Source organism: Chelonia mydas, chromosome 3 (assembly GCF_015237465.2).
Source record: "Chelonia mydas isolate rCheMyd1 chromosome 3, rCheMyd1.pri.v2, whole genome shotgun sequence".
Taxonomy (NCBI): Eukaryota; Metazoa; Chordata; order Testudines; family Cheloniidae; genus Chelonia; species Chelonia mydas.
Genome location: NC_057851.1, coordinates 53,223,755 through 53,249,286, shown reverse-complemented (window position 1 = coordinate 53,249,286; position 25,532 = coordinate 53,223,755). Strand labels below are relative to the sequence as shown.

Below are 25,532 nucleotides of genomic sequence, written 5' to 3'. Positions count from 1 at the left end.
AAGAATGACAATTCACCTAGGATGTAGGAGACCCAAGTTCATGTCCCTGTTCCAGATATTATTTAACTAATTATTCACAGTGCAACAGCTTCAATAGGCGAGAGAAACCAGAATATACCATAGCCCAATGGTTAGGACACTCTCCTACAATGCGGTAGAACCAAGTTCAATTCGTTTCTCCTCATCAGGCAGAGGCTGAATTGAACCTGGGTCTCCTACACCCCTGAAAAAGTATCCTATTCACTTGGCTAAAAGTTATATATCTGCTTCTCTCCTCCCATCTGGCATTTTATCAATCTAGTCCTTTTTGTAAGAGTGCCTAAAATCTAAATGAAAAATTTCAGGTTAGGTCAAAATGAAACTTTTCTTTTCAACTCCACTCCAAATATTTTCAACTTTTTTATTTGCCAAAAAATGTTGTGTTCTGTTCAACCAGAAATGAAAGAGTTTGTTATTGTTTGGAATTGCCAGTAAAGTGAAAAATCCATTATTCGCTCTTTGAAGCATGTACTGTGGTAAGAATAGAGTACAAGAAGCAGGAAATGAAGCCAGTAGAAGAAGAAACTGGGAGCTGCTGGAGGTAGATAAGAAACTCGCATACAAATTAACTCCACCCTGGAAAGTATAGACAGAAAAGAAAAAAAGAAGTGTGAAGAAAGAGTCAGACCAAGATGAGTTCAAAAAGAACATAAAAAAAAAAAAGCAGAAAGAAGGAAGGACAAACTCTAAGAAAAATGAGGAAAGAAACAGGTATGAATTCAAGGAGAATTTTATCTGAGGAAAGACTATAGAATCAGTATTTTATTTGCAACTCAGACTAATTTTAATCCATATAGGGCCAGACCGAACATCCACAGAAGTCAGTGGAAAGACTACCATTAACTTCAGTGAGCACTGGATCAGGGTGGTAATAAGTAAACTTCCTCATTAGAGAAAGAGAAATAACTTCAATACCAGCACTATGGCATACTAAGAAGTAGCATACATTTAATTCAATTTTCATCTGTTTGGTCTCTGCAATCAAGATGAGGTAAAACTTTAGTAACTACAGTTTCTGAATGGAAAGATTCTTACAAATGAAAACATCTAAAGGCTAACATATATATTAGGGCTGTCAAGCAATTAATCACACAGTTAAACAATAACAGAGTACCATTTATTTAAATGTTTTGGATGTTTTCTACATTTTCAAATATATTGATTTCAATTGTAACACAGAATACAAAGTGTACAGTGCTCACTTTATTTTTTATTACAAATACTTGCACTGTAAAAAAACAAAAGAAATAGTATTTTTCAATTCACCTAATATAAGTACTGTAGTTCAATCTCTTTATCATGAAAGTTATCATGTAGAATTATGTACAAAAAAACCCCTGCATTTGAAAAAAAAACAGTGTAAAACTTAAGAGTCTACAAGTCCACTCAGTCCTATTTCTGTTCAGCCAATCGCTCAAACAAGTTTGTTTACATTTACAGGAGATAATGCTGCCCGCTTCTTGTTCACAATGTCACCAGAAAATGAGAACATGCGTTCTCTTGGCACTATTGTAGCTGGCATCGCAAGATCTTTACTTGCCAGATGCTAAAGATTCATATGTCCCTTCACGCTTCAACCACCATTCCAGAGGACATGCGTCTATGCTGATGACGGGTTCTGCTCGATAACAACCCAAAGCAGTGCGGACCAATACATGTTCATTTTCACCATCTTTTGCTGGTGGCATCTGACTCAGGTTAATTTTCTTTTTTTGGTGGTTCGGGTTCTGTAGTTTCCACATCTGAGTGTTGCTCTTTTAAGACTTCTGAAAGCATGCTCCACACCTCATCCTTCTCAGATTTTGGAAGGCACTTCAGATTCTTAAACCTTGGGTCAAGTGCTGTAGCTATCTTTAGAAATCTCACATTAGTACCTTCTTTGTGTTTTGTCAAATCTGCAGTGAAAGTTTTCTTAAAATGAAAAATGTACCGAGTCATCATCCAAGACTACTAGAACATAAAATATATGGCTGAATGCAGGTAAAATAGAGCCGGAGACACAGTTCTCCCCCAAGGAGTTCAGTCACAAATTTAATTAATGCATTTTTTTTTTAAACCAGTGTCATCAGCATGGACGCATGTCCTCTGGAATGGTGGCTGAAGCATGAAGGGGAATATGAATGTTTAGCATATCTGGCACGTAAATACCTTACCATGCCGGCTACAAAAGTCCTATGCAAATGCTTTTTCTCACTTTCTGGTGACACTGTAAATAAGAAGTGGGCAGCATTATCTCCCGTAAATATAAACAAACTTGTTTGTCTTAGCAACTGGCTGAATGAGAAGTAGGACCGAGTGGACTTGTAGGCTCTAAAGTTTTGCATTGTTTGGTTTTTGAGTGCAGTTATATAACCAAAAAAAAAAAATCTGCATTTGTAAGTTGCACTTTCAACTAAAGAGATTGCACTACAGTATTTGTATGAGTTGAATTGAAAAATACTGTTTCTTTTATCATTTTTACAGTGCAATAAAATTACAGTGTAATAAAAATAATAATATAAAGTGAGCAGTGTACACTTTGTATTCTGTGTTGTAATTGGAATCAATATGTTTAAAAATGTAGAAAAACACCCAAAATATTTAATACATTTCAATTGGTATTTTATTAACAATACGATTAAAACTGTGATTAATCACGATTAATTTTTTTTTTTAGTTAATTGCATGAATTAACTGTGACTAATTGACAGTCCTAATATACATCTTTCTGTGGCATTATCTGAATACACTGCTTAATATATTAGTCGGTACCTAGTATTTAGCTTGGATTCTGTTAAAGATATTTAGGGATGAAGTATTGTTTTACTTACCGAGTGTCTCTGATAAGAGGTGTGCTTCCCAGTTTAAAACAGGTTTTTTCACCTCCACAAGATGCCTGTCTCAGAGAAAAGCTTTCTGCTAGATCAAAACCTGTGAAATGTGATATATTAATTTAGTCTACTCTTTGTTTAATGCAATTTTAAAGCCTGGGGAAAGTATTGATTTTTAGTATGCTTGATGCTTTTCTAGTCTATAGACTGACAGGCTATTTCAAATCCCAATGCTTTAGGTCACAGAAATTTCCAGTTTGCATTTTCTCATAGGAAGGGATATGAGTGTGAAATTCCCTCAGCTCTTGACTTTTCAACCTCTGAGGAATGCATTGGCTGTTTTCTTTTACCATCTGAACTAATGAGAATAACTATGCTGCAGATCTACAGTAAGTCTGAGAAGTGAATGTTAAATCCAGACTAATTTTACAAGTAAGAATTAAAAAAAAAACAATGTATATGTATAGAACTTAAGCCAGAAAATTACAGAAATTTATTCTAATTTTAATTTTAAAAAATTTTCTAATATTAAAGACAGCTTTAATTTAAAATGCTTTATTGTCTCTTTACAGTTAAAGCCAGCTTCAGTGTGGCCAGGATTTCACCCAGGGTTTGTAAATTTTAGATGCTCTATCTTCTGTGTTAAAGAAATCACCTACCTGAAACATCAAGATTTTCTTTGTAGATATGTCTACGCTGATGTCCATCTGGTCTCATTATAGGACACACTTTAACTACAAAAGAATACAGTATAACAGCTCCCATCAAACATTAGCAAATAAAAAATAAATCAGACAAAATTATTGTCATGTGTAATAAACAGTGAATTGCAAGGCAACATGAACAGAGTTCAATTTTCAATGTAATTAGATTACTACTAATATTCCTTCTTGTTTCTTTATATTTAGGATTATGAAATAAACCAAACTACCATATTAAAACAACAGTAATTACATTTTAGTGTACAAAATATTCTCTTAATACTATAATTATAAACAGATAAGATGTAATCATGTTTTAATTCAATCATCTGTGATTAAAGCAAGCACATATTAACTATTCAACCACTATGGGAAATAATATTACATTCTTACAACTTTTTTTCCCCAGTCAAGACCACCACAAAACAGGACACCATATGCTTGGTAGGGGTGAGGGGAGGTTATGTGTACAGTAAACTTTGAAAAAAAGAAGATTTTACAGCAGATGCTATTATGAAGATACAACAATAAAAGTTATAAGTATATGATGGATTACCCTAGCAACAGTTAAATGTTATTTGCAGTGTAGAAAATAATCTCAAAATGTGGATTAATAAGGATATTGTCATATTATATAAACAATATCTCATTGCTTGTCTCTTTAAAAGACTGTTACAAATTAAGCAGCTTTGCATTAGGGATTGTTTTAACTATGCATTGATGTGTTTACTAGAAACAAACAAGCACAGTATTCTAATATTTGTAATATAGTACACATGCAGAGGCAAAGTCTAACAGAGCGGTTACATTTAACACCTGAAATCATAATAAAATAGGGTAAATTAGTTTAACAATTTGAGGAAGTATATTAAAAACTTTTAAGTAATAACCCTTCTTACTAGCTTGTCTCTAATAAGTAGTATTTAAGTATGAGGGCCTATATATGGACTCCTACATTTCCAAAACCTTAAAATCTAATATCCGTGAAGCTTAACCCAACATTTATCATGCTGCAGCAGTTTTATGCTTCAGTAAAGACACACACACACACACACTTTTTCAAGAAGTGGATAAAGACTAAGGTCAATTTTGTGCATGTTAAAACAGGGCTGTATCTTTTTACCAAACTCATGAAAATAGTCCCACTGAAGTCTATTGGGACTACTAGAGGGAAGGAAAGCAGGATTTTGTCCAGAAACTCTGTTGGCATGCAATCCTGTCTTGAGTTGAAGTGCCCAGAAAAGATTGCCAAAATAAGCCTGAAGTTTCAGCAATGGAGGACACTGGGCTTTCCAATGTATCCGTTCAGTGAAAAGAGAGGAGGAATTAACTAGCACTAACCTAGAAATAGTCTATATTTAAAGGATTTCCAAATATGTTGGAGACTGAAAGTTGACCCGGAAAATGGTTACACTTGTAATTGTAAAATGCCTGCAATATAACACTGCCTCTGTAATAATACAGAAAATACATTCTTCCCCAAAAATCTTGAATTCAACTCAATGTATAACAGTATCACATCTTTACAATTAGCTTAAGTGGCTAATTTGAAGTAACTAGTAAATTTATAGCTGGAAGATATAATTTAGATAAAAAAATTATTACCTCACAAAATGATTAATGAAACCAATGTCATCTTCATTTCAGAAATGTTTAAACATAGATTGGGTGAAGGACGTAATATGCATCAGATTCGGTCAAAAACCCTGTTTCGTTTGTCTAAACTACAGCCCACAATTAGAAAGCAAGGTAATTTATGGGCAGATTTGTTTCAAATATATCAATTAATAGATATGTAAGAAGACATAGATACTATATTTATTTCTACTGTTCCTACAAAAGAACAAGAAGAATAAGTCACATTAGAGGCAATTTTTCCCAGGACAATATGCAGAATTGTAAGAGTCTTTGTGTTGCCATCTCAGTAGTTTATATGTAATCTTTCATCAAACTCCTACTTGGCAATACAAGCGCATTCTCAGTTGTATTTATTGTGTAGTGAGCTCTCTGTTATCATGTACTTACTGTACTTCTAATACTCTGGCGGAAACATACACTCTAGAGCATAGAGTCATGTTCGCATTAGATAATTTTTATCCCTGAACCAACAGAAAACGCACAGGCCTGATTCTGCTCTCATTTACACCAATATACATCTATAACAACTCTGTGGCAGTGAAGGGAGTTACTCTGAATTGACACCAGCATAACTCCTGTCCAGCAGCTTTAACTTACACTAGGGCAGAGGATCAGGGAGTTGCACCTGGCTCGCTCTGGCCCCTCTCCACTAAGTCCAAGTGAAGATTTGAGCCTTAATTTCTCTGCTATCCTGCTGACTGAAGTTGTTCCTGAGATGCCTAAGACCATGTAATGCACCGGGGGTGTATTTTTATCAAAGGCGTAACAGTCATGGCAGGAAGCACAGCACACTAAGGCCACATGAATGCTACTTTGCTGGTTGTATTCTGTACACCCACAAAAACTGAAAGAACTAGTGCAATTCTTCTTCTAGTTTGTGCTAAAAATGACCCCATCACCTCAGTAGTACATTTTCCTAGACAGCTGAGCCAAGAGATTAGAATGTTAAGAGCAACAGCTTCCCCTACATATTCTTTTTCATACAAGGAGCTGACAGCCTTCAATTTTATAGGCTGATACAATCTCTGTTTATAGTGAGGAAGAAAGGTCCAGCATGATTTTTAACTATTGCTGACAATCCTGGCACTTGTATACACCACTTTTGTCAAGGGTCAGACTAGAGAGGTTAGAAAACTAAATTAGACAAGGAGACTACATAAAGACAACAATCAGGAAAACAAGACAATTCTTTACATTCAGCAAGGACATAAAAACTATGGCCTGATTCACTACTCAGTTACATTACACCAGAGTAAAAGTAGCCGAGCAGAGCATTGCTTTGTGTCTAGTTTTAACTCCATGATTTCCATTAAAAGTAAATGGTAATGGAAAAGCTACCGGAAAAGAACACTGAAAATGTAATGTACATACAATTCATAAGGCTATCCATCCATAGAATGGGTATAGAACTTAAATTACAGAAATTCATGAGTTCTACTAGTTGAGTTTAGTCTTGTAAACCAATAAAATTCTTTCAACTCTACAAAAAAGTCTATATACTACATGTATATATTCTCACATGCGAATCATAGATAAAACCTGAAGCTTTAATGCAAGTCTAAGATTAATTAACTTTCTAATGACATACAGTACAAACTTCAACTCCCAGTAATTTATAAGGCTACATCTACACTTCAAGCTATGGGTGTGATTCCCCAACTTGCATACATGTACTAGCAGTAGCTTAATGAGAGCTAGCATGGAGTACAAACAGTAGCACGGCCATGGCAGCACCAGCAGTGACATGGCTTAGCTGTGATGAGTATGTACCCACTAGTTTCAGGTGGGTTTGTACTCAGCATGGCTAAACCATGCCATCTCTGCCATTGCTCACATTACCATGACTACACTACTATTTATACTCATGCTAATACGTGTATGCAAGCTGGGGAATACACCCCTAGCTATCCTAGTGTAAACACAGCCTAAGAGTTCAAGTCTGGCAGTTTATACATTGAGAATGCCTAATGTATGAATCAATTCACTACAGTATTAACATCTTTTTATCTAATATTAATATATTGTGATCTATAATGAGGCATTCTTTCATATCAGACTTAAAAAATTGCATTGGAGTGTGCCCCTGAAATTATTAGTGGTGTTTGAGTCAAAATTTAGAGTCAACATTTTTCATAATATACTTCATGTCAAAGGCAGTGGAAATCCAGCAGGTCTTTTCCAGTATTGTTGGCAGCCCAGAACCTTTCATATGCCATATTTGTCACAGGTCAGATAACAAAGCTTAGCAGCCCATGTTACAAAAAGGGTACTCATAGCAAAAAGTTGGACAAGACAATCAGAATGAGACAGAACTATTAGCATTCAAGCAGAACTTAGAAATGATCACATTAGAACTTTCTAGAGTTGAGTCAGTTCCATATTGTGAAAACACATGCTCCCAATAATCAAAAACTAGTTAAATCAACCATATAAACAAAATAAAAGAATTAGGAGAAAACTTTTCCTCGGTATATTTAGGTTTAACACATGGCTGTGGAGAACTTCATGAACTTCAGTGTGGTAACCCTATCCTCTCCCTTAGATTTATTATATTTTATTTTTAGAAGTAATCACTTCCCTCCAGTAAATGGTTAGTACACCAGAAGTTCTGCACAAACAAAAACTGAAAGGGATCACTGCTGTGAATCAAACAGATGTCAGCACACTCAACAGGGCCTAAGGAAGACTGCCTGAAGCAGGCCCAGAGTAATCTGTCACACTCTAACATTTCCTCTTTTCAGCACTGCCATTTCTTTAATTACAATAATATTAACTAATGAAATGAAATCATTTCCAAGACACGTTCAGAATATTAAATGGAAAACAAATCTCTCCCCTTACCATATTAATCCACACATGTAGCTTTACCCTTTCTTTTGCATGATTGATTTCCTGTATTTTTTTATAATTAAACTTAAGTGGGAACTCTCCCTCCATTTCAAAGCCTTCCACCAAAAAACAGTAGCACAATTAGACTATACTATAGGGGTTGTCAGGGTCCTGAGGCAAAATAGTATGGGACTTGTACAGAAACAAACTCTATTGGTACAGCATAGCTTGAGTAGTGAGGTGAGTAGGGGCAAATGGCACAAGTACAAATGGTGAAACAGGACAGCCATAAAGAAGTGTCACTGCAAGGGCTGCCATGCAAGAATCTTGAGAGGAAGAAGCAAAAGCAAGAGCACCATCCAGGATGAACTGACCTTGAGGAGAGAAAAAGGGAGTCACTTGGATTAAATGAAAGAAGAAAAAGTGTAAGGAGTTTAGATATTTGTCTGTCCTTTCATGTGTCCCAGCCATCTCTCATGGCCTAAACAGTCTTCTATGACTGACTTCCATTTAATTGAAAAGCCTTTTACCTGACAAGAGGGAGTTGCACTCCATTTTGTTTTCAAATGTATTTAATTTAAATTGTACATATGTTCATGTCGATCATTTGAGCGTCTTCTGCAGCCCTTTTAAAGTGTTCCTTCCTCAACCCTCCAAATGAGGTAGCTGGATGTGCCCACGAACTACACTCCTTCAAATGGCAAGAGGGGATTATTGAAGGGTTATTAGAGGAGGTTTACCCTCCCAACTCCCAGGGTTTGATGATAAATAATATACATACAAAGCTCTTAGCTTTTGCTGCTCTAAAAGTTCAAAAGAGAGTTTAGAACCCAAACTCAGATTCTCCACAATGTACTACTTGTACTTTGCCCAATCACAATTATCACTACTATTTATTATTTGTACTCCAGTAGCACTTAAAGGCCTTAATCAGGATTGGAGTCCCATTGTGCAAGGCACTAATCTTAAACACCTCGGGCCTGATTTTCAGGAGCGCTGAGCACACAACAGCTATTGCCTTCAACTGGTTTTCTAGAGGGTAGGCATCTCTGAAAATCAGGTCCTAACTGTTTATCTTTCTTTAAAAAAAAAAAAACAAATAAAAAAACCTTTTCTGTTAGCGATGTTAGGCATGCTGATGGGAATTGAGATGTGGGCCAACCCCAGGAAACTTCCAAGTTATTATTTGATGCAATATCATACCAGATGGTCCCATTTACAAGCATACAAGTGATTTATTTCTCAGAGATGGTGAGTTATAGTGACAGACTACAGAAGAAGAAATGGGACAAGAGATGGGGAGAAGGATGTTGTTTGAGACAAGAGAGCTAGATAAGAGACAGATGGCAAGAGAGAGCCAAGAAAGGAGGGGCGAATCATAGAAGTAATGCACCAAACTTTACTGTCACCATTTTGCTAGAATACTGTATTATCTCTCTTTCCCCTCTCCTCTGTTTATTTAGGGGCAAGGAACTGCCTTATTCTACCTCTCTGAGGTGGTTGGCATGCCTTTGGGGGTCTTAAAAATGCTTTCCTCAGATTAAAACACAGACTTAAAACACAGTTTAAAAGAGTTCTAGATTTTTCAAGCCCAGGGCTGGACTCTTTTTGGATATGTAATATTAAAAACAGAAAATATCAGGGGACTACACTGCAAAATTGCAAGTGGCTAAACTGCTTCTCAAAATATATTCCTCTTTATCTACAGGAAACAAAAACACTGCCATCAGATACGGACTTCTTCAAAGAGAGATGTTAAAATTGATTGAGCTTCTGTAACTTCATATACTTACGTGGTCCATTTACTTTCTATGCAGCATTATTTATTTGTTGAGCTGTGTCAATACTGAGACTTGTCCTCAGCCTTTTGACTGTTTGGCTACAAAAAAAAAAAAAAAAAAAAAAAGAAAGAGAGAGGTACCTGTCTTGTCCGTGGCTGCCATATAAATTGAAACAGGAAGGAGGAAGAGAATTGCTATCCAAAGCCAAATTATGCAGAATCCAATGTGCTTCATCTCCCCTCGGACACATGTGAAAAAATGACCACAGATCTGAAACAAAAAATACTCACAATGGGAACAATATCTTCTTATTCTCCCTTTCCCAGTCCCCCACAAAAAAACCACAAGGAAGAATTTATTTGTAAAGAAAAGAGAAAGTCATTGGTTTTACACAATGTGTATCATTTATCTGTGTTAAAGAAGCTCTGAAAAAGTTTTCAGACTAATCTGAATTTAGAATTGGGTGATAAATGTATTTCATGGTACTTTTTTAGTTTTATGAGCAATTCATTTACAGTAATACTAACTCAGATATTATTAAACAAGCCACTAAATTATCATTCATTAGAATGACTAGTTTCTTTTTTCCCCCCTCCTAGCTTTTCAGTCTTAGATATTTTAGTTTAACTGTTTGGTGGCACAGTGCTGCAGAATGACTGCTGAAGCTGTCATCAGATTAACTGAGGAAAATTTATCATTGCTTTTTTTTTGTCTTTTATTTAAAAACAAAATGGTCATAGGAGACATTTTTCTTCTTTGCAAAATATGCAAGTGTCTAGGGCAGCCTGACCTAAATTTGCAGTTTAAATCTTATTTAAAAAGAATGAAACTTGTCCAACAAAATATCTTTGTCTTCCAAACACAATACGGGGCTTCTTCTAAACCAATTACAACTAGCAGGAAAGTATGGATTTAACAAAGCACAGTGAAATGCAACAATAAATTATTATTCATATTTTTCTTAGAGAAAGCATGATGTTGTCCCGTAATATGAAGATGAACTGAAGAAAAAATACAGCTGGTATGTCTGCTCCGGAAATTTATGATTATTTTTGTGCTGCACTATTTTCATCTTCATGGTTATTCTGTCAGTCAGCAGTACAGACAGTAACACAAAGTGAATATATGTCAAAAGAACATCATGGTGTAAGTTCCTGCACCTGCTTTACAAGAAGGCTTCAGTGCACTAGAGCTGAAAGCCTATGGCTCTCAAATCCTGAAAAGCTCTTACAAATTAAATAACACTGTTACCAATTGCTAATGCCGCTATCTCCCTCACCATGCCTACTCTATCTCTGTATGTTGAGTCATCGCTAGTTTATTACTTCAGAAGACGATCAATCACTTCTACAATCAACATGCCAGAACTTAATAGCAAGAATTGACTCGAGTTTATGACGGTCCAGACTGTAACACAGCCCGCCTTGGAAATGTAGTTTCTCTGATTAATTTTGATTTGTTTTACAGACAGTAAAATACACGCAGATACCAGTTGACAGGCACGGAGATAAGTGGGCAGCAGAAGGGGGAAATGTGCAGATCCTTAATTCCTCTGCTGCTCTGCACATGAACGCGTCCAAGCTGCTAGAGCGTGGGCAAGCCAGCGCACTCGCTCCCGGGGAGGGGCCAAGGCCTCACACGGTGCTGGTCAGTTTGCCCGAAGCAGTAGCAATGCCAGTGGCGCTGCCTGTAGGGTCTTGACTCCTAGCAGCCGCTGCTTTCCTGCCGTCTTTGCAAACTTCTGCCCAGCTCCAACCTCCCCAGCCAGCCTCAAGCGTTAGCTCCCAGTCACCGCTACCCCCAGGGTCACAACCCCAGCTCCCCGTCCCCCACCTCTCGAGTCCGAAGCCCTTTGTCCCCAGCCCAACTCCTCCCTCCCCAGAGCGGCAGCGGGCGGGCGCGTCCTGCAGCTCAGCCAGCCAGGCGGAGACGCGCCAAAGCATCTGGGAACCGTAATTCCCGGAGCCCGGCTCGCGGCAAGGAGTCGGCGGCGCCCGCTGCAAAAGCTGGGGGCGCAGGACCCCACCCCTCGCGGCTGTTCACGCGCCGCCCGGGCGCCCCCCGTGGCCACATCCCTGTCAGAGAGGTGAGCGCGCCGCGTGAGGCAGGGGTGAGCACGTCCCCCGCCCCCATGTCTGAGTGGGGGGTGCCCCTAGCCCGAGGCCTGTGGGTGCTGCACCCGCCGACGGCTGGCCAGCCCCGCGGTTCCCAGTGCAGAGCCCTTCCTGGGGCCCCGCCAGGAGAGCGCAGCGCCAGCGGCTCGGGCTCATGCCCGACGGGAGCGGGCCCCGCTGATTTGCATTTATCCTAACTGGCTTTTCCGCTGGAAAATTGCACCCCCGGAGAAGCCGGCCTCAGCTGGGGCCACGAGCGAAGCTGCCGCAACACTTGGTCAAACTTACCAGAAAACTAACAAAAAATAAAAGGCAGGTGGGGCTGGGAGGGGCAGCGCCTGCTGCCTCCAGGTAGGAATTGCAGGGGACATGGTGGAAGATCCCGTCTCGGGAGGGGAGATCAGTTTCTCTCTCTGCCTCAACAGCATGTATGAGCTCTAGTCAAATAAAAGTATGACTGGCAGTGAAATGGACGAGCAATGTGATTCAACGCAGAAAAACTCAAGAGCCCCTTAGATCCACATAGGTTCTGGGCTGTGCACCTGCAAATTCCCAATAAGGGGTTGTCCTTTCTTTTATCATATCCCCTTTTTCACTAAACCATTTCAGCTTACTGCATTTAGACCAGCAGACTCCCACAATTAGGTAAGACGTTACAGACTAATAGATATTTGCTTTTGTGTATAGACATATTATATGTACATCCACAAGTATTTAAAAATATACACATTTTGGCCTTGTGCCAATTTGTAACAGCATTTAATCATTTTGTTAACTATAGTATATGCACTGGGAGTATTTCGATTAGCAGTTTTAATTGAAACAAATATACACACAGACATAACTATACTAACATATTTACACAAGTGTGAGCAGATTTATATCCTACGTTATCCAGCATGGCAACAGAATATAAACATACTGTGTAGAGTATTTATATATAGGGTACAGTCAAAATCAGAAATAAACTCGACTGGCAATAAAGTGAGCTGAACACATAAATACAGTAGAGTGTGTGTGTGATGTGTAAACATTGACTACAAATATGAGCAGCTTACCTTTAATTTTTACTTATTAAGTCCTCCAGAATCACAGTAAATGTCTGTACAAAACTGCTGTAGTGCTGAGGAGTTGCTGGAGCGAGTCTCCAAAGAGTGGGATGCAGCTCTGTCCTTATTAGTCTCACACAGTGTGACCCTCCCACTCAGTGAGCACAGAATATACTGCAAGACAGGACAGATACCAACACAGTCATGGGTTTTGCATAATCACTCTAATCTCTTCCAAGTCTGGTAATAATATAAAAAAGGTTATTTTATTTTATTTTATTTTATTTGTATAATAAACTGTTCCACAAATAAAATTGTCTGGGTTTGATTGCATGAATGAAAGGGTGTGTGGGTTCTGTTTGTGGAGCAGTGGCTATGAAGTACTGTGCATAGCAGTAACACACCAGCAGGGAACTGGCTTTTAACACTTAAGTGTGAGCACGTCATTAATTTTATATACTTTATCATAAATTTAAAACCAACCAACCAACCAAGAGAATGCGCCTATTTATGGCACTGATGTTGCAAAGCACAGCAGATGACTGGTATTTAGTTTGCCTTTTTAAGCCCATCATTTAAAAGCCAGTCTGTTCTTGCACTGTAATATCATCTGTCTGTGATAAAATGGTGACACTGAGCCTTGCCACTAATTCTCACTTGAATATGCTAAACTGTACTTTTCTTGGGCCCTCTGAGTGTGCTCATGACAGTCTTCCAGTGTAGCTTTTAGACATGTAAACCAGAGGATAAAAGGCTAAAGAGTAAGAAAACGATTACAAGTACATACATAGAAGGTAGGGAGAGCAGGATCTTATTTTAATGCATCTCATTTAAATGTATTTAAAGTTCTCTCTTTTTCCAGTAGATCTGTTTTTGAGGTCAAGAGGAGGAGGTGGTGATTTGTGAAGAGTGAATCTCAAAGGTTTCAATAGTTTAATATTGAGTGGATAAACATCCAAAAAAGTTGTTTATCTGGAACTTATCTGAACTTGGTCTTAAAATCAACTAGAAATCTCATTATATTGGATTTTTCCTCACAAAATTTCCAACAGTACTTCCTGGTTTCACCCAACATGAAAACTGCACAGGACAACAAATAAGTCATACTTGAAGTCATGGTTCATACTCTTTTATTTATCTTCTGGACATGACTTTTTAAAACAGTCTCTACTCTTCCCAGCTCAGAATCACAAAGAGAAAATAGTCTTGTGGCTGAAATATAGGACTGAGTCAGGACATTTAATTTTTGTTCTCAGGTCTGCCACAGACTTTTGTGACTTTGGGAAAGTCACAGATCCCTAGACTTCAGTTTTCCAGTCTGTAAAATGCAGATGGAAATGCTCCCCTATCTCATAGAACTGTTGTGAAGCTAAGGGTCTGATCCTGCAGGCAAAACTTGATACTGCAGCCCCTTATCAAATGCATAGTTCCAAGGGCAAAGGGACAACTCCACAAGAGTTTTGGCCTGCAGTTTGCTCTTTGTGATTCTGAGCGGGAAGTGTGGAGACTATTTTAAAAGCCATAACACAAAAGTAAAAGATAAAAGGCCCTATTGTAGAGGTCTAGTACTAGTGAAATGTATTGTGATTAATGAATTTAAAATATGTTTTATTTTCTCTTTACTCTTTCTACAAAATCTACAGAAGTTCTACAACCCCTGCTTAGGTCCTGTTCATATAGCCTAAATATACTGGATTCAAATCCACTAGCGTAGACGCCTGCACCCAGGAGTGTCTTTGACTTTACTGGATTTCAGTGTCCACAAGATAAAATTAGTGAATATTTTGGCAATTAGATAAAGATTCTTTGTAAATAGCACAAAATTTGTACCTACAATTAAATATTCAGTTAAAAAATCCTTTGAATTAATTTTGTCCTCCAAAGACTCAGAAATTCATCCAAATTTTGAGCAGGGGACAATTGTACAATTTTAAGGACTACTTGGATTTGTTATAAATAAAGAATGATATTTCACACTATCAAATAGAGCAGAGCAGAATACCCCTTCAATATATGCTTCCATGCAAATCACTCTACATGATTAAGTCCTTAATAATGAGTGCAGGATTAGGTTTTATAGTTCTGAATTCAAACAGTAGTTGCATGTTCATGTTTGGGAGCAGAATTTGGGCCACAGATTTTCCGAATGAAGTGTAGTCAAAACATCAGTCTCCATAGATTTAATCTGCATTGCTTTTATTGTAGATATACTCTGGTTGATGGTTTGCTGTATATTTGCTTTTAAGCCTAACCTGGACATTTTTGCTAATTAGTAAATCCCAGACACCAAAGGCTTGCTAGGGAAACTGGTAAGAGGCACTGCCTGACATGGTGATAGAGTTTACAGGACTCATCATTTTAGGAGATTTCAGCATTGATCCAAAACTCCCTATCTAGACTTTTCATGTTAGTTTCCTCACAGGTAATTTCCAGACCCACCCAGTCAATTAACAAGATCCTGGACCTAGATCTCTGGGCTTGGTATGGACATAAATAAATTAATAAAATAATAAAAATCTTCCCTTTAATGATCAGGCTATTTCCTCCTTCAGGCATAAATAAATAACACCTCCCCATTACAAGGCTAAAGGAAAGCAATACCATGGTCTGTTTCTGAAACCTTTTAGACTCAGACAAGTTTCCAAAATCTACTTATAGCAGACACCGCCCAACCAAGAGGCCAAGAGTCAGTAAGACTCAGTAAGTACAATAGCCATTCTCTGACTACTGCTGTACACTCTGAGCCATAGTCTCAATCATGGGCAACCGGAAATGGAAGGGGGAGAGGGACATTCCCCCTTGCACACACTTTTTAAACAGGGGGCCATGCCCCCCACATTTGAGAACCTGAACTTGTCAGGGGTGCAATGAGGGTCATAATGCCAGTCAAATTTGGGCCATTTTGGTTGCTTGCCCTGCCCCCACCCCATACTTCTGCAGTCCTTCTGGTGCCATTGTCCTCAGCTGGTGTAAATTGGCATAGCTCCAGTAAAGTTGGTGGAAGTGCATTGATTTACACCAGCTGAGCATCTGGTCATCAAAATACCATGGTCCACGTTGATTGCTATGGCTCTTGGATGACCTGGAATAGAAAAAATGGAAAGAAAACCTGTTTAGAAACCTATGCCACGGCCATGGAGACAAAGAGAGCCTACCTATCCCTTGTCATAGAGGCAGCAAAGTCATGACTGACAGAACTTCTCTGGATCATAAAATACTTTATATACTCAAAGTGGCTCCACTCAACCCGCAAACACAGCAAGGAACTATCTTATTTCAGCAAGGAACAAGGCAAGGAACCCGCACGTATAGCAAGGAACTATCTTATTTAATAGAATTGATCATGTGTATCTGGGATGGCCTCATCAACCAGCATGAACAACAAGTTGGGAACAGAACCACAATACCCTCCTTCCAAGCTTTTGACCCATTCACACAAGTAGAAGTCCGGGAAAATTTGACAGAAATCATGGTCACTGTTTGTGACTCTGTCTCCTGCCATTCTGGGTAGTAAGAGAGAGTAGACAACCTGAGACTCCCACTAAGACAGACTGTCAACACCTTTGATTAGGGAAATTAACCACCTATCCTAGAATATGCAATAATCTGACCACAGCTAAAGAAATGTTGCTTGACACTAGAGAAGTTCTTGTGTGTGTGAGAGTGTGTTCTTTTTTTATATTTTTTGCCAGAGTGATTTCCATAGTTTAGGTGAAATCCTAGCCCCATTGAAGTCAAAAGAAACTTCCATTGGCTTCAGTGAGGCCAGGATTTCATTCATCCTCTGTGTCTAGGTCCTATGAGAGTTCTGTCTCCTGCATTCTAAAACATCCACACATCGTTCAACAGTTTCATTATTTCTGTAAAATATAGCTGTTGTGGGAGGTCATGATTGCAAAGGGAAAGAAGACCTCTCAGCAAGGAACAAGCATATAAAAGGCTTTGAAAATAAAGATAGATGCACTGGACACTGAACTAAGTGGGAACCAGTGCAGAGAGGATAGAACCTGACTGATGTATTCATGGCAACTTGTGTTTCTTAGCAGACAATTGTGCTTTGTATCTTTAGGAACTTTTTCAGGATGTTCAGCTTCATTCTCAGATATATAAGTTACAATGATCAAGCTCTGAAGTCAGAAATGTGGGGATCACAGTGGTTGGGACTGTGTCTAATAGAATGGGTTTCAATCTCCTGGCCCCACACTCCCCACTCACACTTACATCCAAATAGCATAAATAATCAGGAAAACAAACCTTCTGTTTCTCTGGCAGGCTGTGAAGGGAAGGAGGAAGAGAGAGATGATTACTGTTATTTCTCTTTTTAAATATTTTGGAGGCACTAAGAAGTATGGTGATGGGTCCAACATATACAGCTAGATAGAGTGTATTAATAGAAGAATACACACCACCTTATTTATGTAGTATTAGTTGTCGTGGATCAACCAGTTGTACTTATGATTTTCTCAAGTTTTCTCTACTTTACTTGTCATAACAAGTTTTAATACAAGCCAACATAATTGAAATAATAAATAAAGCTCTATTGCTGCAAAAGTTTGTCACCTACCCTTTCTGTGTCTGTTTCCCCATCTGTAAAATGGAGATAATAATTCCAATTTCATAGAGGTATCATGAGGCTAAGTTAATTAATATTTGTGAAATGCTTAGAGATCCTTGAATGAAAGGGAAAAGTCTCTTTTTGTTTGTAGTGTTATTGTAGCTGTGTTGGTCTTAGGATATTAGAGAGACAAGGTGGGTGAGATAATATCTTTTATTGGACCAACTTCTGCTGATGAAAGAGACAAGCTTTCGAGCTACACAGAGCTATACAGTTGAAGAAGAGCTCTTTGTAGCCTGAAAGCTTAACTCTTTGACCAACAGAAGTTGGTCTAATAAGAGATATTACCTCACCCACCTTGTCTCTTTTAAAAAAAAAATAGGACACCTTACATTACTGTCAAAAGTGAATATGCAGAAGGCAGTATTGACATATATTTGTTATATTTACTAACTGCAAACACATTTCAACAGCTACAGCATGTATTGAACCTGGTAGCATGATTACACCCGTATCAAATATACTACATCATACCTACTATTCTTTAAAGTAATACTAGTGCTCACTGGATTTAATCAGCCTGATAATAATGCAGAATTTGTAGAATCCAACACATCTTGAGTATAATCAAACTATGCCTACCAAGATAATGTTAAAAAGCATGACAGTCAAAATGAGTTCCTAGTGCTCTAAAAAAAGGAACACTTAATTTCATATGCATACATTATATACATTCATATACGTCTGCATCACATTAACATATTGCAAATAGCTTGCCATGCACACTAATGTGTCATAAACAATGCAAGGAAACAGACCTGGAGAAGAAATCCAATTTTGAATATTTTCCACTGTGTTTATTACCATATGTAACCAACCCACCTGTAAAGTGGTAAAATATGTCCCTTCCATAACCTTTTGTGGCATCCCTATTACATGACTGTGGGAAGAAGATAATGTGCGGTGAAATGGCTGGCAAAGGAACAGAGGGGCTGAAAGGTTGCTCTCCAAGACATGGCAAACATAATTCAGGTTATTTGGCTTTTGTTGGAGAGCAATGCCTAAATGTTTTTAAAAGTCATTGCACATAATTCTTTGAATGAAGAACTGGTTATAGGCAGCCATGCTAGGAACTTCAGGTATTTCTTGAATGTTGAGTATATTCTTAAAAATTCAGTGTGCATGGGAAAACAACTATCTGGCTGTGAAATATACTAATTTAAAACTGCAACAGTTCATGTTCTTATATGAGAACAGTGGAGTCCAAAAAAAAAATGCATTGCCTCAAACAAAAAATGGTTGAGAATGGGTTTAAACGTAGGCTGAAAACACATTGGAGGCATGAACCATTGTCATCTGAAGCAGACTGGATATACAGTGCAGCAATCTGTGCTAGACTAAATTATAGACTACACAATACAATGGAAGCTTTCAGTGATATACTTATAAAGAAACATAGCTATGGGCTAAATTCTGCCTTGGATTACATTCCCAAGCAGAAGCATAAAGGAGAGTGAGAATGCCTCTTACTTTCCTGTGCAGGCTACATGGATTTTGGGTTCAGACATGCAGGAATAAATGGGCTCTGCACACCAAGTATTCTTCCTCTCACTCCAGAGCAAGCGATCAGGAAGTGGGCTGAGCATTGGCTCCTCCACCCCCAATGCGCCAGCCAGCACAGGAAGGGTGATACACTTTAGCAACAAATTACTACTTCTTCCTGCTTGAGCACAGGTGTCTTTGATCCACAATGTGCCTTGGGTAGAGCAGTGTACATGCAACCTCTTGCTCAGGACTGTGCATTTAAGGCACAATCTTGTCATTGGTGATTTAGTGTCCAATCCTGTAAGAAAATGAGAAATCTGAGCTTCCACTAAAATCCTGCATTCATATCCATGTGACTGGACTTTTGTGCCTGTGCAGAGCCCTGTTGGCTTCAATGTGGCTTCATGTAGGTGCGAGTATCTGCCTGTGATTTGATTACAGGACAAGGGCCTTACTCTCCTATGCAATTAGATGAAGCAAATAGAATATATTTTATAAAATACTAGAGTTTTCCTTCTGACTTTCCCATCTGTGGTGCAATGGTACAGCACAGAATAGAGGGAATTAATTTATTTGCATATATATATATATGTTAGTTTTTATTGGTGGGGATGAGATTAATACTTTTACTATAACACCTTAGATAGACAGCATTTGTTAGATAACTTTAAAATGCTGTAACTAATATGAAATGTTGTGAACTTTGGAGGGATTATTTGTGATACTCGATTTATTATTGTTTCTGCACGTTATAATAAAAATAACTTTAAAAAAATACATATTTAAAAAAAGTTCTTGCACATCTGGTTGTACAGCTTTTTCTAGGCCCTTGTGGAGGATGATTATTTAAGAAACATTTAGTTTAGGTGGAGATTAGAAGAAAACTGGTATGATTTGTGTCTGTGGATAGAGGTTTCAGTAAGATAAACCAGAGTTAGTCCCAACAATCTGAGATTTTATTTTCTCCAGCAAGTGAAGGATTCATCCTAAGTGATAAAACTATGTATACTAAGTGCCAAGTCTCACTGTAAACCATAGTCCCGTGTTGTGTTTGATAGCAGTATTTATGTTACCTTGGGTATTTCCTCCTCCCCCAATTTACTTTTTCAAACTTGTGTTTAAATAGGATTCTGCTGTGAGAAATACACTCTTTTCAGATCCTGTGAAGAATGGTATTTTTATTCTTCTCAGAAAGTATTTTATTTACACTTGTTAGTACTGTAATGGGCATACATATCTGTTGTTACTATCATGAAGTATACATACTGTATTAGCTATGATAATAAAAATTAACACAACTGCAGTTTTGAAATATACAGGAGGCCTGATTCACCACTATGTTATCTCAGTGTTAGGCTAGTATAACTCCACTGATTTCAGTTGGGTTACATTAGCATAATGAGGGAATAATACAGTGGTCAATAAGACCTGGGTGTCCAAATGTTTGTTAAATGGACATGCACAATAAGGTGAGCAGTCACGGTGAGTATGTATTCATTTGAATGTCTTTTAAGGCACAAAGTGTGTAAATCTGACTAACATGCTGGCATGAAAGAGGTTGCACACCGTCTAGATCCATGCACCTTCTGTACTTACTATAATGCTGTTTACACATTCTAACTGGTTCACTGAAAGAGCTTGTTGAACGTTATTTGACTATACTCAGAGCTGCAGTTTCTGTTGCTGCTTTTGTATTTTTATAGGGCCAGGTTGTGCCTTTCAGGTGCAGCTGTGAGAAGGAAGAATTGGAGAGGCACACCACCATGGGAGATGCACAGGGGAAGCAGGAGGAAAGAGCATGGTGCCTCATAAACATCCTTCAGCTTCCATGTGGTTAGCATATGGGTGGGAGAGGGAGAGAGCTAAGAGCTCTGCCTGCTCCCCACACACTTGCATCTTTAATGCAGGCCTTGTACTCCCATGAGCACTTGTTGCTGAGATCCGGGGAACCTCTCTATAGCCTCCCTGCATGGCAGCATTAGTGCCAGTCACTATCTAGCCTTAACTGATTGTGTAACGCTGACAGACCCCTGTCGTTGGCTGGCAGGATCAAACCGGGGACCTCTTGAGCTTAGTGCATGAGCTTCTATAGCATAAGCTAAAAGCCGACTGCTTGTTAGCTAAGGCTGTAGAGAAGAACCATTTAACTCTACCTCTTTAAGTCATCTCAGTGCTACTATATGGGACAGAACACCACACCCAGAAGGTGTGTGGGTTACAATTGCAGGGCATAGAATGTGCTGCTGCAGTCCAAAGAAATCAGATCTTTCTCCTACATTTCTAAGTAACTATAAAAATGTGTTGTGAGAATTTGCATTAGATAGATACTGTAAAAGAGTAGTTATGGTCTGTATCAAACTGCAAATCCTTATGCACTCACCTTTGATAGATTTTACAACCTGACAGAATTTTCCTTAGCAGGGAGAATAAGGAAGGAACGAGCAAAAATAGCTGCTATCCTGATAACTGCTACTCTGATTGAAAAAGTGTAAGAAACAGTGTATCTGTTTTTAACAGAAGATAAAAGCAATTTCAAATTAAGGGCCCAAGGCTGCACATACTTACTGCTGGTACAGTGTTTACTACCATGAGTAGTCCCATTGAAGTCAATTGCAAACAGTGCGAGTATTCCCAGTACAAGCACGACAGTTGGGACTCATCAGTATGGCTTTCATCACTTGGACATTTTTGAAAATTGTACCCTACACTTAATACTGAGTGCTTCCAGAACTCAACCTATGTTATATTTTGAAGTCAATGGAGTTACACTGATTTACATCAGTTATTACATCATGATTTACATATGACATCTGGACCTGAACATTTAGTCATGATATAAGATGTGGAAGAACTCATAATTTCAGTAGTATTCATGGTCTGCAGTTAAATAAAAAGTTAGAGTAAATGCATTCAAGGAAACTTGGCCACTGTAGGCCATATGCGCTTTAAACTGACCTTCTAGCCTACACACACTGCAGATGAACATAATCAATAATCCTGTATATGGTAGTTTTGGGAGCAAGGGAATTTGCATGTTAACACACACTGACAGCCAAAAAGAAGAGCACATATATCATACACTGCCCTGAGTGTACAGATGACCAGTTAGGCTCACTTACTGTGTAATTAAAACAAATAAAATTAAACAATGTATTGGGACTACAAAGTAACACATAAGCCTGCTGAGAAGGTTGTATTAATAATTTTAAATAATAGAAATCATAGAACTGTAGGACTAGAAGGGATTTTGAGAGGTCATCTAGTCCAGTCCCCTGAACTCACGGCAGGACTCAGTATTATCTAGACCATCCCTGAAAGGTGTTTGTCTAACCTGCTCTTTAAAATCTCCAATGACGGAGATTCCACAACCGCCCTAGGCAATTTATTGAAGTGCTTAAGTACTCCTGCAGTGAGGAATTTTTTCCTAATGTCCAACATAAACCAGCCTTGCTGCAATTTAAGTTAATTGCTTCTTGTCCTCAGAGATTAAGGAGAATATTTTTTCTCCCTCCTCCTTGTAACAACCTTGTATGTACTTGAAAACTATCCCCTCTCAGTATTCTCTTCTCCAGACTAAACAAACCAAATTTTTTCAATTTTCCCTCATAGGTCATGTTTCCTAGACCTTTAATAATTTTTGTTGCTCTTCTCTGGACTTTCTCCAATTAGTCCACATCTTTCCTGAAATGTGGCATCCAGAACTGGACACAGTATTCCAGTTGAGGCCTAATCAGTGTGGAGTAGAGCAGAAGAATTACTGCTCGTGTCTTGCTTTACAGCACTCCTGCTAATACATCCCAGAATGATGTTTGCTTTTTTTTGCAACAGTGTTACACTGTTGACTCATATTTAACTTGTGATCCACTATGACGCCCAGCTCCCTTTTTGCAGTACTCCTTCATAGGCAGTAATTTCCCATTTTGTATGTGTGCAACTGATTGTTCCTTCAGAAGTGGAGTACTTTGTATCAATCCTTATTGAATTTTATCCTAGTTACTTCAGACCATTTGTCCAGTTTGTCCAGATCATTTTGAATTTTAATCCTATCCTCCAAAGCACCTCTCTCGCAGCTTGGTATCGTCCACAAACTTTATAAGTGTACTCTCTATGCCATTATCTAAATCACTGATGAAAATATTGAATAGAACTGGACCCAGAACTGATCCCTGCTGGACCCCACTTGATATGCCTTTCCAGCTTGACTATGAACCACTGATAACTATTCTCTAGAAACAGTTTTCCAACCAGTTATGCACCCACCTTATAGATGCTCCATCTAAGTTATATTTCCCTAGTTTATTTATGAGATGGTCACATGAGACAGTATCAAAAAGTATTCTTAAAGAAAATAGACCCAGTTGTGAAGGGTATTGAGAATAATACTGGCACAAATCTCAGCAGTGTTTATTATTTTTAGCACATCAAACGTGTTTTGAAGCATATCCAAGACCAAAACTGTGTTTTATTTTGATGTAGAGCCAGGACAATTTCTGAGAAATATGTTTTTTTTAAGTACCAGCTTTTATGTAGCACTTATAGGGTTTGTTTTCACTGCAAACTTAACTCAGACTCAACCCCAGGTTATCCCCTTAACACGCTCTATATTCACACATCCGCGTGCCTCTTTCAGTACTACACAGTGAGATATCACTCCTCCCTGAGATACAGGCCCTGAGGTAGCTGTTAATGCATATTGCTACTCTCCAACACAACTACAATGAAGAAATGCAGCCACAACAACTGAGACATGATGATCTTCCAATCACTTCCTACAAGCCCCCTGACCAGACATGTGACTCCTAGTGGGGGCAGGGAGCTGTCTGGACTCTCCCCCATGACAAAGTCATAAGTGAGTGGCCCAGGGAAAGGGGGGCAAGCGGTTTACTGGGCTCTTGCCCCATGACAGAGCTGTGACGTGCACGAAGAATATGGGAGGGAAGGGGGAAGGACATTCCCAGGGTGGAATCACCAACCTAGAAATTCCCAGGTCTTAGTTTCCAGAAATTAAGGGGTACGCAAGCAATCTGTTTAGTACCCTGCTGGGATGTGGGCAGAAGCCAACAGACTGTGGATCTTCCCAGCAGGCAGAATGTTACAGATAAAATACTTTTGATCCAACTCAGAGAAGGAGAAGACAGAGGCCAGCTGTCAGCTCCCCTGCATGCTCTAGAGCAGTGGTGGGCAACCTGTGGCCCGGGGGCCACACGCGGCCCATCAGGGCAAGCTGCTGGCAGGCCTCCAGACCGTTTGTTTGCATTTGCACAGCTGCCCGCAGCTCCCAGTGGCCGGGGTTCACCATTCTCGGCCAGTGGGAGCCACGGGCTGCAGGTTGCCCACCATTGCTCTAGAGGGTGGATGGTGTGGTGTGTACCAGTGCAACTAACAGTTCCAGTTTTCAGCGAGGCAGGTTTAAATAGGAATTGCTACTTCATGCAGATGTCTCTGATGGAGTGGAGATGGGAGGAAGCCTAACCAAATCCCATAGAGGTGAGCTAATTGCTTTCCCTTACGAGGGAGATTGAGGCACCGCTGGAAGTTGCTGCAGCTAAGACCCAGGCTGAAACTGGGGAAACTGAGGCATGGCTCATTGTTGATGTGGCTAAAATGTCAGCTGAAAGTGGGGTAACTGAGGCTAAAATCCCAAACAAACTGGGGACTGAGATTGGGGAAACTGTGAAATGGCTCACTGTTGCTATGGCATAGATCCTAGCTGAAAGTGGGGAAACTGAGACAGTTAAGGAGTATTGCATAACATGATTCCGATTTAATTTCACACATTTTGTGGTGTCCCACACTTGAGGTGGATATTTTGCATGTGGTAGTCATCTGCGTCCTAAATCGTGGCCACACCCAATTTATTATTCATGGCAAATTAAGAGATGGAATCTTTATTGAGTGCTGGACAGTTTCTGAATCAGTGCAGTAGGGTTTCCTTGAAGGGAAGACTGGATGTCCGTGTTGAAGCTGGACAGTGATTGGAATGCACTGTAGTGCATTAGGTGTGTAAAGAAACATTGCCTCCATAAAAAGCAGCAGCTGTCAGCCCAGGTTATTAGGGACGAGTGGGATCATATCCATCATAATCAAAACAATAACCAACAAAAACACCTCTCAGAACAACAATACACCACCACTGTCGGTTGTCCTGCTAAGAAATTAATTTCACAGGCTTAGACCATTTCTTCCCACAATCCCTAGAGTGGGCAGACAAGTTCCCCCATAACACCCTTAGGGTGACCAGATAGGAACTGTGAAAAAAAGAGACAGGGGGTTGGGGGGTAATAGGCGCCTATATAAGAAAAAGTCCCCAAAACGGGACTGTCCCTATAAAAACGGGACATTTGGTCACCCTAACACTCTGTAAATGTGAGCAGAGAGTGACATAGTGAGTTGTAGAGCTATGAATCTTGGGATATGATTCGAGATACCTGCATTGCTTGTTACAGCCAGAAACAGCACCAGTGCAGGTTG

General features: G+C 39.1%; 1 protein-coding gene and 1 long non-coding RNA gene across 8 annotated transcripts in view; one reads left to right on the top strand and one right to left on the bottom strand.

Annotated features, from left to right (window-relative positions):
* COL19A1 (collagen type XIX alpha 1 chain) overlaps positions 1-13,215 on the bottom strand; it is a 316,775-nt gene extending 303,560 nt beyond the window's left edge. For 4 of the 7 annotated variants that reach the window (XM_037894282.2, XM_043542458.1, XM_043542459.1 and 1 more), the window contains exons 1-4: positions 12,971-13,215; positions 9,939-10,068; positions 3,509-3,583; positions 2,850-2,949 (exon numbers count right to left, since the gene is read on the bottom strand). In XM_037894282.2, the coding sequence (XP_037750210.1) occupies positions 2,850-2,949; positions 3,509-3,583; positions 9,939-10,032 (269 nt within the window). In that variant the 5' untranslated portion in view covers positions 10,033-10,068; positions 12,971-13,215. Of the gene's footprint in view, positions 1-2,849; positions 2,950-3,508; positions 3,584-9,938; positions 11,255-11,287; positions 11,625-12,200; positions 12,388-12,970 lie in introns of those variants that run through there. The other 3 variants (XM_043542455.1, XM_043542457.1, XM_043542456.1) reach the window with 3 other exon arrangements.
* LOC119565756 lies at positions 196-3,924 on the top strand. Its single transcript, XR_005224607.2, has 4 exons — positions 196-750; positions 837-1,030; positions 3,089-3,238; positions 3,422-3,924. It is a non-coding gene; the product is annotated as an uncharacterized LOC119565756 (long non-coding RNA).
* Positions 13,216-25,532: the final 12,317 nt, after the last annotated feature.